The following is a 17,440-nucleotide window of genomic DNA, read 5'->3' on the forward strand; positions in this document are numbered from 1 at the left end:
TTCTTTATGGTATTTATGTTTTACAAAATAAAATACAAAAGCTTTGGGGAAGATGGCTGTGGCAGCGTTCAGATCCACTTCAAGAGAACCTGCTGTGAAGAGCAGTTAGCTGCCAGCCTCCACCTGTTGTGCCTGTTAGATAACGCAGCAGTGCTGGGCAGAGGCCCATTCCTCTGGGCTGCTCCCAGCCAGTGACCAAACACTGGGGGCCCTAGAGCTACGCTGTTCTAGTTTGATGGGGACCTACTCCAGCAGATAATTTTTGCCTCGAGACTCCCCATTGACCCTGCCAAGACTCTTCTCTTAACAGCACTGCAGTCGGATAGAAGTTCTAATTCTTCCTTTGCCCCTCTTTCACAGCTGTCAGAACTGCTTGAGGTCTGAGGCTCTCTTCACCTACTCCTGCTTCATCTCCCTCTGTATCCTTCAGAGACATTTTCTCCCCAAGAAATTTTTTTTTTGCACATCTCATCTGCTTCTCAGGATTTTAAACTGATGCAATAATACATAATGAATTTGTATAAAATTTGCAATTAAAATTCTTTTTAAAAAATGAGATATTTGAGTTTGCTTCCCTAAATATAACTTTTGAATCTTAGATTTTGTGTTTGAAATGGTTTTATACAATTTGTAATCAAGATTTTTAAAAAGATAAGTCTGTATTCTTATCACGGTCAAAGTGGCTCACTCTCTGTTGCTGCTGCTGCTGCTAAGTCGCTTCAGTCGTGTCCAACTCTGTGCGACCCCAGAGACGGCAGCCCACCAGGCTCCCCCATCCCTGGGATTCTCCAGGCAAGAATACTGGAGTGGGTTGCCATTTCCTTCTCCAATGCATGAAGGTGAAAAGTGAAAATGAAGTCGCTCAGTCGTGTCTGACTCTTAGCAACCCCATGGACTGCAACCAGGCTCCTCTGTCCATGGGATTTTCCAGGCAAGAGTACTGGAGTGGGGTGCCATTGCCTTCTCCAGCTCACTCACTAAATGGTAGCAAATGGCAGAAAGAATTCATCACTCTTCGTCCACAAGACAGAACTCTAATTGTTGACCAGATTTCAAGCAGTTTTTGTCTCTTTAAGTTGTATGTCCTAAATAGTATCATTTTGTTAGTTTTCTTGCATTACCAAATACAATGTTGAAATTTTCTATAGTAGTCCATTTCAAGTCTTGTGAATTTTTGTATTAATTATTTCAAAATAACTATGAAGCCCTTACACACAGCTATAGCTCTATTAGTCTTACTGGCAAGTCTTTAGGATTCAAATTAATACATGATTAACTATTACTAGTTGATCTCATTTACTCCATACTTTTTGAAACTAGCTGCCTTTTGCTTTGAACCTTTTGAAGTATAGATTAGTATATACTTTATAAACTCTTGTGTTCATTTCTCTCTCTTTCTGCCTAGACCTTTATTCTTCCGATGCCTAGTTCAGACCCACATTTCACACTGATGCTTTCTTTCCTTTGTGTGAATCAACCTGTGTTGGCATGACTTACTTAAGAAATGTTTATTGAGTGCATATTTTCTGCTATGTTCTGTGTATAAACTAGTGAACAAAAAAAGGATAAAATCTTGTGAATATGATAATAAATATAATTTAGGGTAAGCCTTTCTGTAGTAGTTTAGCATTTGATTATATCTGAATATAATTTACATGTATACATCTACACAGTTACAGAGTTAAGTAGTCAGAAGAGTGCAGGCTTTTTATAACTATGTTTTAAGGTTCTTTTTGGAGAAGGCAATGGCACCCCACTCCAGTACTCTTGCCTGGAAAATCCCATGGACAGGGGAGCCTGGAAGGCTGCAGTCCATGGGGTCGCTAAGAGTCAGACACGACTGAGCGACTTCACTTTCACTTTTCACTTTCATGCATTGGAGAAGGAAATGGCAACCCACTCCAGTGTTCTTGCCTGGAGAATCCCAGGGACGGGGGAGCCTGGTGGGCTGCCGTCTATGGGGTCGCACAGAGTCAGACACGACTGAAGCGAGGTAGCAGCAGCAGCAGCAGCAAGGTTCTTTTATTCCTCTTAGCATCTCCCCATGACACTTACTTGTTTTTAACAAGTACTGTGGATTAAGAATCTATTGAATCTTAAATATTAATTACAGCAGAGATATTCAGGAGTAGAGTCAATAGACAGATTCTAAATCTATGGTAGCAAACAATTTATCTTTTGAACTTATTTCGAACAGAAGAACTGTAGGGAGGAGATGGAATCGTCTTTCCATTGGGTTTAACTATCGAGTCTTAGGGCTTTGGTTCTTGACTTGTGTCATATATTGGAATCAGCTGGAGAGGTTTAAAAACCACTGATGCCTTTGTCCCATCCTCAGAGTTTCTGATTTAATTGGTATGGGTGTGGCCAGCACAAAAATTGTAATGTGCAGCCAAGATCTAGAACCACTGCATTAGGAGATATAACAATCAGTACTCTTAAGTTTAAAAAAAAAAAAAACTGGCAGAAGGAATTTTTTAAACTGTATTAAATAAGTATACTGAGAGATCCTGGGAACAGTGCCACCACATTAGTAATGAGGACCTGTGTTGTTCATTGAAGGAGTTCCGACTGGTCAAGTCTGGGAAACTTAGAGCATCAGAATAAGTAATAATAGTAATGAATTATAACCCATTGAATAAAATAGGAATCCATTATACTTACATAGGTAAATACATGGATAAATTGAAATTGGATTCCAGCCTCAAAGTGAAGCCCCACAAAAAACTTGATTACAAAGGGGAAAGAAGAAACTTGATAGTGAAGAAATCTATCAGATACCGTGTTATCAAGTAATCAAAGTGAACATTATCAGTAGTGCTGCAAAGTTTTGTACCACCTGTTAGCATATAATGAGGAAAACCGTCACTTTTCAAACATTTCTCCCAAAGATTTATAACCTGGATCTAATGATGAGAAGATGTCAGACAGACCCATACTAAGGGATATTCTACAAATAACTGGCCTGTAATATCTTATGCCAGGGTCATAGAATCAAGGAAAGACTTGAGGGACTCTTCCATGTTGGAAAAGCCTTAAAGAGATATGACAGCTAAATGCAGTACATGATTCAGAATTGGGTTCTTTTGCCATGAAGGACATTATCTGTGCAGTTGGCCCAACTTGCAGTCTAAGGCTTAGCTGGTGAAAATGTATCAGTATTTATTTCCTGACTTTGATGATTATATTGTGATTATTAGGAGAGTAATCTTGTATGTACGAAATACAAAACATGCCATTATTTGGCAAATTACTCTCAAGTGGACTAGGAAAAAGTATTTATTGTACTGTTTTTATAACTTCTCTGTACCATTGAAATTGTTCAGGATAACCATGATTGTATGACTTTGGAATTAGAGAACTGTATGTGAGGCTTCTCTTAGAATGTTAATTTTCTTATGGGAAAGTCATGGAAGTAGCAACATAATTTATCTGAGAATTGTATCTTTCACGGAATACATTTTCCAGTTAATCAAAGCTCTTTTAAGTGCCAAAATGCTTTTTAACTGTTTTGACGTACTCTGTATTTTTCTGCCCTTTAAGGCAGAATATAGTGAACTTGGTCTTGTCTGTTTTGGAGAACAAATAACCCAGTTTTATTATTATCTTCTGAAGTAATACCTCGGTCTAGATCCCTGGTTAGTCTTTGGGGTTTGGTCTGGTTTGGTTTGAGTCTTATCTTCAGTGTCTGGTTTTCAGTTCTGATGTCATGGTGTGTGCGTTTAATCATCTGTCAGTTCTCTTTCTAGTGTGGTACTTCTGCTGTCATCTCAAAAAACAAGATCTATGCTTTTCCTTTTTTTCTTTTCTTTTACTGTCATGTTAATAAAACTTAGATGTTTCATCATAGCAGTGTTGTTCTCATGTTGTTGTTGATTCGTTGCTAAGTTGTGTCCAACTCTTTGTGACCCCATGGACTGTAGCCCGCCAGGCTCCTCTGTCTGTGGGATTTTCTAGGCAAGAATACTGGAGTGGGTTGCCATTTCCTTTTCCAGGGGATCTTCCCAACTCAGGGATCAAACCTGGATCTCCTGTGGGTGAATTCTTTACTGCTGAGCCACCAAGGAAGCTCCCCATTGTACTCATAGCATCCCTTTAAGTTTAATTCAGGATTATGGTTAGGTTTGAAAGAGTTATGAAAAATGGTGAATTACTGTGAATAGATGATTTCTCTCTGATTTTATGAGCTTTTCTTTGAATACCAGATGAATTGGATAATTTTACAATCATTTTTTAAATTTTTGAATTTCAGAGCTCCGGAGATTATATTGGGGTTGCCATTTTGTGAAGCCATAGACATGTGGTCACTGGGATGTGTGATTGCAGAATTATTCCTTGGATGGCCTCTCTACCCAGGAGCCTTGGAGTACGACCAGGTAACAGAACTGTCATGATAATCCAGTGGAGTTGGTAGAATGTAAAGGAAAACAATAGACTTATAGGAATGCATTTCCCCAGGCATACAGCACATGTGAAGCTCTTGTTGGAATAAAATGGCAAAACCAGGGATCTTATGGAATTGAAATTTAAGATCTCAAAACAGAATTTGATTTTTAAAGTGTTTTCATGAACAAAGTTGTAATTTCATAAAGTTGTAATCCACATGCCTGAAAACCAGTTTTGTAAACCTCTTGGGAGAATTTTTTTAGTCCCAATTTTTATATTGTAGGTATATATACACAAGGCTGGACTATGTCCATTTAAATAATAACACTTTGCCTGGGGGACAGATTTTGGTGATGGATGAAATGTCAGCCTGTCCCAAGAAATAAAAGGTGTCGTAACTACTGGTCTTAAGCCAGCACCTTTTGTTGGTCTTAAATAACTCAGTCACCTGACCCTCTTTAGTATTTTTCACTGTTTTTGATGGTGCTGAAAGTCTCGCTTAAGATTATTTGAAATGATTCTCCATAGAATCCAGCGAGGCACCTCATTACACACTTTTCATGGTGGTTTTCAGGTATGTTCATTAGTCTTTTTAAGCTAATAGACAATATTGGTTGCTATTCTCTTGGTTTTTATTACCAAGATTGTCGTTTGAAGTACTTTTCTTCACTTTTTGAAAGGGTTTTATAGCATGCCTCCCTTATTAGAAAGAGATACATACTCAACTCCTATTTTAGTGAAAAATGTTAGTCAGAATTAACAAGGGTTACATAAATTTTGTTTGGCTTATATTTTTATTTAAATGATATACTAGTTAACTTTTAGATATGAAAAAATAGGAAGTAGAACATTTTAAAAGCACGCCTGACGTAACCAGCAAGATAGCTGATTTCTAGGGTTTAGCTTTCTACATAAAAGGGGATATGAGAGGTAGTTAATTTAGTGACTTAAATGTTGCTGAGACTCTAAAAATCATTTAATATTAATTATTAGATGTTATTGTTAACTTTAATCTCATCCTCTTCCAAAGACTTTCTACCCATGAAACTTCTTTTAGGCCAGGTTTTTTGTTTTTGTTTTTAATACTCTAACTTTCCCTCTCCCTGTTCAACATACCTCTTAAAAGACCATTTCTGTAAAAATTTCCATAGATTTTTACCTTCTTTCATCTTTTAACCCAGTCATTAACTTTGATTCAGATGCCAAGCTAACTGGTTTTGAGAGAATTAATGATCTGATTGAAAAGTCCCGAAACGCCTTAGCTGCTGACGTCCTGAGGAGCCTGTCAGATGCTGGAAATGCACCTTTGACTTTGTGGGCCACAATTTATTGCGCGCGTAGTACTCTGAAACAGTACACAGCTAGTGGAAGTAAAAAGATGGGTTTGCTATTTTACTCTGAATTTGGACCTTATAGTTGTCTTGGACAACTCATGTTGATACTGAAAAGGACCCTATAAATTCAGTTTTTCTAAAATCAATAATAAACTTAAAAAAGCCAAAAGTGAGAAAAAAAATTGTTATCTGATCCAGATTAACAATATTTTCAGAATGTGTATTATTTTAATTCCAAAAGGTCATAATAATTGAAAAAAGTTACTAGCATGCAGCATCAATAGTTACACAGTTATCAACCTAGTATTTTAAAAGTTATTTTCCAAAATAAATGTATGCAAACCAATAAGAATGATGGTTTTGTTGTTGTTGTTCCAGTCTTAGACTTCATACTCATTTTCAAATATGATGCTTGCTTGGTTTTGATAAATGCCTGTTTTCAGGGCTATCCCTTGTCTTCCTAATTTGAAGTTTTATTTTTTATTTTTTATCCTAAATTGGTTTTGGACTCTGAAATGCATTTTTGCATTAAAATGTTCACGTGAGTGGTATTTTTGTTGTTGTTGTTTTGGTTGTTTTTTTTTTACTTTATTTATGTGGTTGAATTTCATAAAATTTCCTCAACTCCCTGGATTATGGTCATCTAATCAGGATGTGGGAGAAGGCAATGGCAACCAACTCCATCCATGCAGTCCATGGGGTCGCTAAGAGTTGGACACTTTTCACTTTCATGCATTGGAGAAGGAAATGGCAACCCACTCCAGTGTTCTTGCCTGGAGAATCCCAGGGACGGAGGAGCCTGGTGGGCTGCCGTCTATGGGGTTGCACAGAGTCGGACACGACTGAAGCGACTTAGCAGCAGCAGCAATCAGGATGTGAAAGGGCATGCTTCTCTCTGTTACCTGTTTCCTGTTCTAGGCATCAGCTACTGTGATATACTTGGATACCCAATTGAGGCACTGTTGCTATTTTTTTTTTTTTACTTATTTTTTGCCTTTCAGTGGCAGTGCAGTGGGCAGTAGTAGTAACATTACTAACTAATACTTATTGAATTCTTTTATGTGCCAGAAACTGTCAACACTTTAACTCATTTAATATTTACAACAACGCTATGAAGTTTTATAGATGAGGAAGCCAAGGTGTGGGGAAGTTTAATAACTTGCAGGTTTAATAACAGGTAGTCTGAATCCAGAAGCTATGCTGTTAGCAGTCGACTGCCTCTACACTACTTCATGGATAATGATACTTTCAGGGCAGTAAGAGTCCAGCTGAACCCTGCTCCAGTCTGCCCTGACTCCCTGGCACTAGCTCTCTTCCGGACTCCACCTCCACCCTGCCACTGCCAATCTGTTCTCGCTCAAAGAGGGTTTTCACTGTCTTTATATTAGTTTCTCAAATTCATCAACCTCCACTGGTATTCTGTCTCCAGGTTTGAGTTCTAGGGAAGGAGCCAGCAGCCTCTGCTAGTTTATGATTTTTCCCTGTGATAACATTTTGTACAAATATTTCTCTCTCAAATTGTATGTTGTACTAGATATTCTTCTTCTGTTTTGCTTTTAATCATAACATTGCTTTTAACAGCAGGAGTGTTCTTATATTACAAATATTATCAGTATTGATTATAAAGAGCAGAAGCCCAGCCAATTAATTTGGAAATTCAATTCATCACAAACACAGAAATTCTATATTTTATATCCCTTGCAACAGCTTCAAAATATTATAAGTCAAAGTTGATAGAACCAAAAAAATGGAGACAAACCCATAATCATAAGTAGAGATTTACAGTGCATTTCTTTCTGTAATTGATAGAGAACATAGATAGAAAAAATCGGTGAGAATATGAATGATTTGAACACATGATTAACCAAGCTGACCTGCTAATACAGGCATAGAGCACTATGCCCAATACAGCATGCAAAAGTGTAGGTTACATGTATTTTAAGTGCATGTGAAACATTTACAAAAATAAAGACTTCTATGAAATGTGTTGTAATATCTTTCTTAACCCTTGTTGATGTGTCTTTTGTGTAATCTTTATTTAACATTCTAACCCAAAGTTTTTTTCCAGAGGTGAAAGAGAGTTAACATTTTACCTATAGTTATATACTTCAAGGCCAGATTTGAGTCACTAGGAAAAACTATTCAGATTATTTTAATTCTTTATTATGAGCTTTCTGTTCTGTTCCTTTGATCGTCTGTGTCATCTCTTGAAGTCTTCCACAGGCAATTACTTCTTTGAATTTTGGATTCTACAGCTTGCCACTGACCATTTTTTACATTATATTTTTCTCATATGCATTTATTTCTGTTCGTACACAATTGTATGTACTGTGTTTGTTTAGAGACGGCTGCCTCATGAATTGGTACTGTGCTTTGGATCCCTTCCTGTGTTTATTGTAAGCATACTGTCTCACTCGTGCTATATGTACTGAATTTGACTTTTATTTACTGGGAAAATGTCAATATCGTTCAGGACATTAAATAATATTTTAACGGATGAATGGCAGTATTTACTTGATAAATGTTGATTGGTCTTGCAGAATGTTTGTTAGAGTTTAGATAGAACCATATCCACAATGGCTAAAAGCCTGAATTTATATTCAAATTTTATTACGCTTGGTAATATCAAATTATATCTTACGTAAGAAAAATAAAGCTCCCTATTTCAATTCCAGGGTGGGGTGAGAATCTTCAGGGAATTCTATTTCATCACGCTATTCAGATCTCAAAGAGCCTTTCTCGAGTAGCCTCAAATAGAGTGCATTTATTTATGTGTGGTGGTGGTGGTTTAGTCACTAAGTCGTGTCTGACTGTTGTGACCCCATGGACTGTAGCTGCCAGGCTCCTCTGTCCATGGGATTCTCCAGGCAAGAATACTGGATTGGGTTGATATTTCCTTCTCCAGGGGATCTTCTCAACCCAGGGATTGAACCCTAGTCTCCTGCATTGCAGACAGATTCTTCACCAGCTGAGCTGTGAAGGCAGCCCCATTTATGTGTGGACTGTCACATAAATCCAAGAATGAGCTTTACTGTGACTGGATTTTTTGAAGTCTGGAGTTGAAGGTGGTTTTGGATTCACAGCAACACTTAGAAGAATTAGTAGGCATTGGTAGAATCTCACTTTGGTGCTAGATCATGAGTATAATTTAGCTGCTCTGTAAGTGCTTTTATCTGTTCTGATTCTGACTTGCTGCTCAGATTTTCTGCTTACTCTGGTTACGTTAGCATAGTCATCAAACTCTAGCTCTGCTTTATGCCCTTCAGCTCATCCGCCAACGGTGTCTGGAGTTTCTTAGTTTATGTTTCTGACATTGTAAATCTAATTTGCTTAGCTTAATTCTAGTTGAGTTTACAAGGCAAATTGCTTCTAAGACTAGTCCCTGCCCTTCATCCACTGGGGATGGGAGGGGCAGATAGGTGGAACACGTTCTCTCTCTTCAAATGACTGTCAGGCATTAGGACCGAAAATAACTTGCAGGTTTGTTTGCTGCTTTTTCAGTGCTATCTCTACCTCTAAGGTATATTAACTGCTCTATTGGGTTCTTTTAGCACTTTATTTTCTTCTTTATAATGGCACGTCCTAGTTTAATTGCATGTTATGGGCTTAAGTATTTATCTCTTTTACTGAATTAATGCTGTTGAAGAGTGACACCATATTCTATTAATCTGCATGTCTTTGTCATAATAAATGCCCTGTGTATGTTTGTTGAAATTGATATGTTGAGCACCTTCCCTACTTTGAGAGACTCTGATGCAGCATCTGGGCACTTCCCATTTTCTCGTTCCGTAAAACAAGGAACTCAGGCACTTGGGATGCTGAGTGAGGGAAAGGCACTGCGCTTTAATGAAAGGAAACTAACTTGTAAGGTGAAGATTTTAATGACCATTTCTTGTGAAATTGGAGATACAAAGATACATGAACATAGACTGTCAGGAGGCACATAGTCTAGCAGGGAAAACTGACGTGTAAAAGTAATTGTTTTGTGTTATGAGTACATTAAAATTGCTATATTCTAGGTGTGGTGGTAGCACAGAAGATGACGATGGCCTCTGTTTTGGTTAGGGAGAGCTTTACAAAGGAGAGTTTCTTGAATTGAGTCTCGAAGAAGGAACAGTAAAAGATTAGCACGTTGGCTTGGTCAAGTGGCAAGGAGGGAGAGGGACAGGGACGTGATAAGTAGGAGTTAGAGAGCAATCTCGGCAAGACAGACTGGCTCATGCAGGGTTCAGCAGGTGCTGGAGAGGGCAGGAATACGGAATGTGTGAAGAGCTGGGAAGAGAGAAAGTGGGGTGGGGTCAGGGGGACTTGTATGCCACAATTAGAGATTTGGAATCCAGCCCGTAGGCAGTAAAGTAATTTTATACAGAGAGTAACAATCAGATTTGCATTTTACCAAAGTGGCTGTTAGCAATTTCTTGTTCTTGGCAATGTGAATAATGAATCGGGGATGAGTGGATGGGGTTGGGGACTGCATGGACTGTAGCCCACCAGGCTCGTCTGTCCATAGGATTCTCCAGGCAAGAATACTGGAGTGGGTTGCCATTTCCTTCTCCAGGGGATCTCCCTGACCCAGGGATCGAACTCATGTCTCCTGCATTGGCAGGCAGATTCTCTACTGCTGAGCCACCCGAGAAGCCCATTAGGGAGGCATGTAGACTAATTAGGAGGCTGTAGACTGTGAGACTGTATAACTAGAATTGAAGAAGACCTGAAAGAGGAATGGAGAGGAGGGATAGTTATGAAAAATACAAATGAGATAAAATTGTTAAGAGTTTTGGTTGTTGGAAAGAGGGTGATGTGGGAGAGGTACTTGTCAGGCCTCAATTCCAGGTTTCTGTCAATTTCAGGTTTCTGATTCAGGCATTGTGATAGTGATCACCAAAGGGGAAGTACCTGAGGTTTTAACAGATTTAAGAAAAATCAGTTTAGAATGTATTCACTTTGAGGTACCGAAAGGCGTTCCAGATGGAAAGTTTCACTTAAGCAGTTAAATCTCCAGAGCTAGAGATAAATATTTAGACATAGAATTAGAGATAAAGCTATGGGGGAAGGCAATTAAAGAGTGCCAAGAAGTAGGAAGACAACTAGAAAAGAATGATGTGGAAATGAAAGGAACAGTTTTTTAAGTGAAAAGATAATAGCTAATAGTGTTAAAGTAAGATAAGGTTTAATATTCAACTATTAAATGTTTCAGTTAATGACAGGACATCACTTACCTTTATCGTTTTGTGAGAGTAATAGAATTCTAATTGTTGTGTGTTGAGCTTAGAATGAAAAGGAAACTATAGATTATTAAGACTTACTCAATTAAATGTTTCAAATAGTTAAGAGAGTTTTTTGTTTTTAGGCTGGAAGATATTAAACATTTTTGTAGGTTGAGGGCAAAAATCTCATAGAGAAGAAGTAATAGAAGATGCAGAAGAGGATAGAGTAGTTGTCTTCTAGGTTTAAAGAAAGAACCCTGTGTTTTCAAACACAATTTCAAGGGGTTAAGCCTCTGTTTATTTCCTGTGCTGCCCAGTTGTTGAGTTGGGGAACAGATATTTGAGGGGAACAGTTATTTTAGGGCCAACTATGTATCAGACACTGTCATGGGTGTATATGTAAGGAAACAGAACAGACTCCTTCCTACTTCTACTGCAGAATGGATAAGGAAATACAAGGTAAATGTGCAGAATGTCAGATGGTAAAAAGCACTGTGGAGAAAAAGACAACAGAGAAGGGGAGGTAGGGGTACTGAAGAGGGGAGAGCTTGTCCTTATTTATTGGTGGGTCATAGAAGGCCTCATGAATAAGGTGACATTTGAGCTGAGAGCTGAAGGAAGCAAAACACAGCCATACAGATGCGTGGGGAAGAGTGTTCAAACAGAGTGGTATTAACTTCAGAGGCCCTGAGGCTGGAGCTTTTCAGTGTCCTCCTGAGAGAGCTCATCTGTGCTTGTGTCTCTTCCCCTACTGACCCAAGCACACATAGGTCATGTCATAGATGCATGCACGCCCTCCAGTGTTCCCATAGTCCTGATTTACCCAGGTTAACTTGTCACTGAGTCAAGTAGCTTGTCAATTTCCTGTGTAGATTTCTTCAGTTTCTCCAGTGGTTTCCCAGTATTACCTCTGAGATTAAAATCAAGCTTCTTAACCTATCGATAAAACCCTTTGCCTACAAGATCAATTTCGTCTCTTGCCATTTCGCCCTTTGTGAACCTCAGTCTCTCAGTGTGTGGATATATTCTTTTTATTTTCCATATTATAACCTTGAAAATGTTACTTGCTCAGTTGTGTCTGACTCTTTGTGATCCCATGGACTATAGCTGCCAGTCTCCTCTGTCTATGAGATTTCCCAGTCAAGAATACTGGAGTAGGTTGCCATTTCCTTCTCCAGGGTATCGTCCGGACCCAGGAATTGAACCCGCATCTCCTGCATTAGCAGGTGGATTCTTTGCTGTCTGAGCCACTAGGGAAGCCTTGTATCATAATAGATCATATTTCTCCACTCCTTCAGGACTAACAAACTATTTATTCTTTACTGCCCGATTTGAGCAGAACTTTATATGACTACCATTATTTTATGTGTCTCTTCTTTGCCTTCTCATGATGCATGCCTTTATTATACCTGTATTACATATATTACACTGCCTTATGATTGCTTACTTGTATCTTCTCCACTAGAGTAAGAGACAGGGGTTCACTTCCTGGGTTGGGAAGATCTCCTGGAGGAGGGCAAGGCAACCTACTCCAGTATTCTTGCCTGGAGAATCCCATGGACAGGGGAGCCTGGCAGGCTACAGTCCATAGGGTCACACGACTGAAGTGACTGAGCACACACGCAGACTGATTTATTAGGGCACACACACTACATCATTTAATTCTTGACCTAACATCTAGCTTAGTGTCTGATATATTATAGCTATGTAATTAATGTCTTAATGCAATAAAAGAATAATTTTTCTCTTTTGTAAATTATCTTTCAGATTCGATACATTTCTCAGACTCAAGGTTTACCAGGAGAACAGTTGTTAAATGTGGGTACAAAATCCACAAGATTTTTTTGCAGAGAAACAGATCTCTCCCATTCTGGTTGGAGATTAAAGGTAACTCACTTACACTTGATCTTAGCCAAAAGGCCGAGAAGTGATCTCACTTAAAAAAATATTTAGAAAAACAGTTTTCTAAGATGCCTTATGTTCATGGATAATACTCTTTATTTTTACTTTATTACATTTGTTTCTTTTGAGTTTTCTTTTTTACCATCCCCCAATCCCACTTTTAATAAGCAGAGTCTTTTCTGAATAGCTTAGCTCATTCTCTAACCTGGCAACACAATTAGTAATGTGTTTTAAATAGTTTAAAAAATTTTATGTGTGTCATTTTGAGTTCTTCCCTACTATTTATCAAGCTTTATGGGACAGGGTTGAACTTAACCACTTATGGTGTAACCCAAGTATGTAATTTATTCCCAGGATCAGTAAATCCTTAATGATTAACATTAGTAATTTTGTTAGGGAATTTATCTATGTGTGTGATTTTATCTATATATTTTTGACCTCAGCCTGAATGTCTCATTTTCTGTATACTTTTAAAAATTATATTTTGATAGTTATTCTTTTGAAACTACTACTTGCCTTAGAATATTCAGTATATTAGACTAAATGTGCCAGAATTGAAGAAATAAAGAATTTACAAGTGGTAGTAATAAGATGTTTTTCTTCTCTGATGTATTCAATAAGACACTGGAAGAACATGAGGCAGAGACAGGAATGAAGTCTAAAGAAGCCAGAAAGTACATATTCAACAGCCTGGATGATATAGTGCATGTGAGTACCACAGTCACATTTGTCAATGTTTCATGCATATAAATTGGTGCACTTGAATGCCAAGAATGCCAAAGCACGTTAATCATTTTCTACGTGACCCAGTGCTTGCTGTTTTTAAGCTCTTCAAATGAAATTGATTCTAAGGTTTAAGAAACTAAATTTCATTCATCTTTATCAAATATTTGATTTGTATTATCCTGTTCTTCAGTATTTTCTTTAAAAAGGAAAACCCTAGCAAACATATTTCTTCTACTTACATCTCTCTAGAATTGAATGTTTAGTTAAAGCAGTTTTTTTCCCACTGTTTTGAATGCTTTTTGATACCTCAAAATATTTTTGAGATGTGTTCTTTCTTATTTGAAAATACTTGTAGTTCTTGGTTCTTTCCTGTTTGAGGTTCTTTTTGAATTGTTAGACTTTAACATATAGTACAGTGTATGGCTTATTTTTATTTGATGTCTTGAAATGTTGATATTGCAGGTGAACACAGTGATGGATTTGGAAGGAAGTGATCTTTTGGCTGAGAAAGCTGATAGAAGAGAGTTTGTTGGTCTGTTGAAAAAAATGTTGCTGATTGATGCAGATTTAAGAATTACCCCAGCTGAGACTTTGAACCATGCTTTTGTTAATATGAAGCATCTTCTTGATTTCCCTCATAGCAACCAGTATGTTACTTTAAAATCTTTTAAAATGATTCTGAAGAAATGATAATGCTCTCTGTAGTAAACCAGTTTGTTAGAAAAATGATTCAGTTTCTTCATTAAATATAAGTAAACTGAGTCAAAAGAGGTTAAGCTAACTTGAGCAAGTTCACATAGACAGTAAATTGCAGAGTAGAACTAGAATGCAAATCTAAATCACAGTCCAGTGTTCTTTTTCCAAAATAGCATACCAAAAATGACTGAGTGATATCACTTTTACATAATATTCTTACCTTAATGACTGGACATATTTATAATTAAAGAAAGTGTTAAGTTTTTCCTCCTTCAATTTTGAGTCCTGCAAACTCCAAATTGAAAAACTCCTTTTTTCAGTTTCCCTTCACACCATTTGCTTTTCTCCTCCATTCCCCTGCCCCCGTTTCCTCTCTTCCTTGTGGAAGGAGGTTTTTTAATGGGTTGGTGGAGAAGAATATATGCCCAAATTGAAATGGGGGTCACAAATTATAGTGTGCTCACCAAAATGTGCTCACTGTTGCTTTACTGTCTCAAGAAAATGTCTCAGATAGAAGCATATGCTGCTTCTTGCTTCAGACTTCCATCTTACAGGATTTCCTGGTAGACATAGTATTGGAAATCGGCAGATTAAGTGCAAGCCATAGACTTTATTTTTCTTTTAAAAATAATTTTTAATCTTAAACTATTCTAAACATTTAAAAAATAATATGACCATTACTGTTCACTTTTTCTTTTGCAGTGTAAAGTCCTGTTTTCATATTATGGATATTTGTAAGTCCCATCCAAATTCATGTGATGCAAATAATCACAATAAAACTTCACTTTTAAGACCAGTTGCTCCAAGCAGTACTACTAATCTGGCAGCAAATTTTACTAAAATTGGCACATTAAGAAGTCAGGTAAGAACTTACAGTATTTGGTCATTTTTGCTTCTCTTTTAACAATTAATCATTTTGCTTTTGAAATATACATAAGTTTCCGTATCAGCACTTCCAGTGCTGATGAGGTCTTACTATGGCTGTTCTACTAAATCTCTAATATTTCAGGGTAACAGTTGGAATGTATCTACTTAAATTTATTTTTTTCCTTCACCTTTTATTCTTTCAATGCAATCTATTGGCTCTCCTATATCTCAAGTCTACAAAAACTAGACTTCAGTAAGATCAATTTCTGGGTCCATCTTTATCATAGAATTATGGTTTTTTAAAATGCATTTGACTTCTACTTATAAAGCATGTGTACACAATTATTAGCGTACTCTGTATAATGAATGCCATGTCCATCAATTGTTCTAGGCATTAACCACATCTGCCCATTCAGTTGTGCACCATGGGATTCCTCTGCAGGCCGGAACCGCTCATTTTGGTTGTGGTGATGCTTTTCAGCAGACACTGATTATCTGTCCCCCAGCTATTCAAGGTATTCTTTTATTTAAATTACACTTTGAGTTTTTGCATGCATTATTTTAAAATAAGTTTAGGCATCTATTCATTAGATATACTGCATGGGTTTTGTTACATTTAATGCTACATTTGCATTTAATTTAAGCTGGTCAGTAGCCTTTAAACCACTGATACTCATTAACTGACTGGAGTTCCATTGTAGTCATCATTAACAAAATGGCTCATATGACAGTTGTATTTCCTGTAGAGTCTAGCATGATAAAATACTTTAGTAGGAATTAATGAACTGGGAAAGCTGTGGATTGTCCTATGCTGGGTAAAACTGCTCCAGATATTCAGGTTAAATACTTAACATCTGCATGTCATCTCTAGACATGACCGTGACTGAAAGCTCAGATCTTTGTTTTGGTCAAAGGATTTCTTTCCTAAAATATTGTAGTCTTGTTCTTTACCCATAGCTTAGTCTTTTGTTTTTTTAAATATTGATTTTTATCAAATTGCCCTTATTTAGTTAAAAATATCAAATCCTCAAATGAGATAATGACAGAATACCTTTGAAGAGGCATAAATTCTCACACTGAGGAACTACTTTGTGGTAAGAGAATGATAGCAGTGAACTTTTTGACTGGAATAACTAGAATAAAGTCCTCTTTCCTAGGTCCTTTACTAGCATCTTGTTCCTGCTAGGCTGTGATGTCTAAATCTTAAAATCAAGGGATTGATTTCAAATGGGCCTGAAAGGACTGTTTGAAGTGTTGTAATGCTGTTAATAATAAGTGAGAGCTCTTGGTGCTCAGTCAGGATGCCTGGGACCTAGTTCTTGTTTCCTCTATTTGCTCTGCCATCCCAGACATGTTTGTTATCTTGCTTCAACCTTAGTCAAAGAAAATGGATGGAATGGCTACTCTCTTGATCATTTCCAGTTCTAATATTTCTGGATTCTGAAAGTGATATTTAAAATATTTATTTGATTTAAGGATATGAGCAACTTTTTGAAGTTTTTATTTTAATCTCCTGCACAGTATCTAAAAAGCACCAAGAATATGTTTGTTGACTTGCTTAACTAGTAATGAGAGGTGTGAAAACCTGGCAGCTCTTCAGCCGCTTTGATTCTACCAGGGTGGCTTTGGTCTGTTATCTGTGACAGTGACCCGTGGCTTATCTGATAATAAAAATACCTATAGCATATTGTCAGCACTCCTAAAGATGCTGTTGTGTTTCTTTGTTTTTCTTCAACTGTTATTATAAAAATTTTGAACATATAGAGAAATTCAAATAATAATAATACCTTCTACTCTAGATTCAACAAGTATTAACATGTTATATTTATTCTCCCTATTACACATACACACACTGTTAATAGTAAGTCATAGATGTTTTACTTCTAAATACTTGAGCACACAAAACTGCTGCTTTTTTAATTTAATCAGTTACTATTTAAGTGGTATCGTGACAAATACATTTTCATATAGATGTGTTTAATCTGTGCTAATAGATTGTTGCCTCCTTGATGACTCAGTGGTAAAGGATCCACCGGCAGTGCAGGAGACATGGGTTTGATCCCTAGATTGGGAAGATGCCCTGGAGGAGGAAATGGCAGAAATCCGTGGACAGAGGAGCCTGATGGAAATGGCAGAAATCCGTGGACAGAGGAGCCTGATGGGCTACAGTCAGACAGGACTTAGTGACTAAACAACAAAAAATAAATTGTTAGGTTCTTTCTCTTTCTTGCATGTACCAAAATTAATTTGGGGATTGCCTTCTACCTACAGTGTGGTGTATTTCATCCAAATTTGGAGTAGCAAGAAATTCCCTGGGGGTCC

At 37.3% G+C, this 17,440-nt stretch overlaps 1 protein-coding gene across 4 annotated transcripts in view; it reads left to right on the forward strand.

Annotated features, from left to right (window-relative positions):
* HIPK3 (homeodomain interacting protein kinase 3) overlaps positions 1 to 17,440 on the forward strand; it is an 83,416-nt gene that overhangs the window by 51,893 nt on the left and 14,083 nt on the right. For all 4 annotated transcript variants that reach the window (XM_086341092.1, XM_086341094.1, XM_086341093.1 and 1 more), the window contains exons 3-8: positions 4,253 to 4,376; positions 12,695 to 12,814; positions 13,451 to 13,537; positions 14,018 to 14,202; positions 14,954 to 15,113; positions 15,510 to 15,633. In XM_086341092.1, the coding sequence (XP_086197218.1) occupies positions 4,253 to 4,376; positions 12,695 to 12,814; positions 13,451 to 13,537; positions 14,018 to 14,202; positions 14,954 to 15,113; positions 15,510 to 15,633 (800 nt within the window). The remainder of the gene's footprint in view (positions 1 to 4,252; positions 4,377 to 12,694; positions 12,815 to 13,450; positions 13,538 to 14,017; positions 14,203 to 14,953; positions 15,114 to 15,509; positions 15,634 to 17,440) is intronic.

The sequence above is a fragment of the Bos grunniens genome, chromosome 15 (genome assembly GCF_055505025.1).
Source record: "Bos grunniens cultivar Pamir isolate PY7600 chromosome 15, Bosgru_T2T1.0, whole genome shotgun sequence".
In the NCBI taxonomy this organism is placed as follows: Eukaryota; Metazoa; Chordata; class Mammalia; order Artiodactyla; family Bovidae; genus Bos; species Bos grunniens.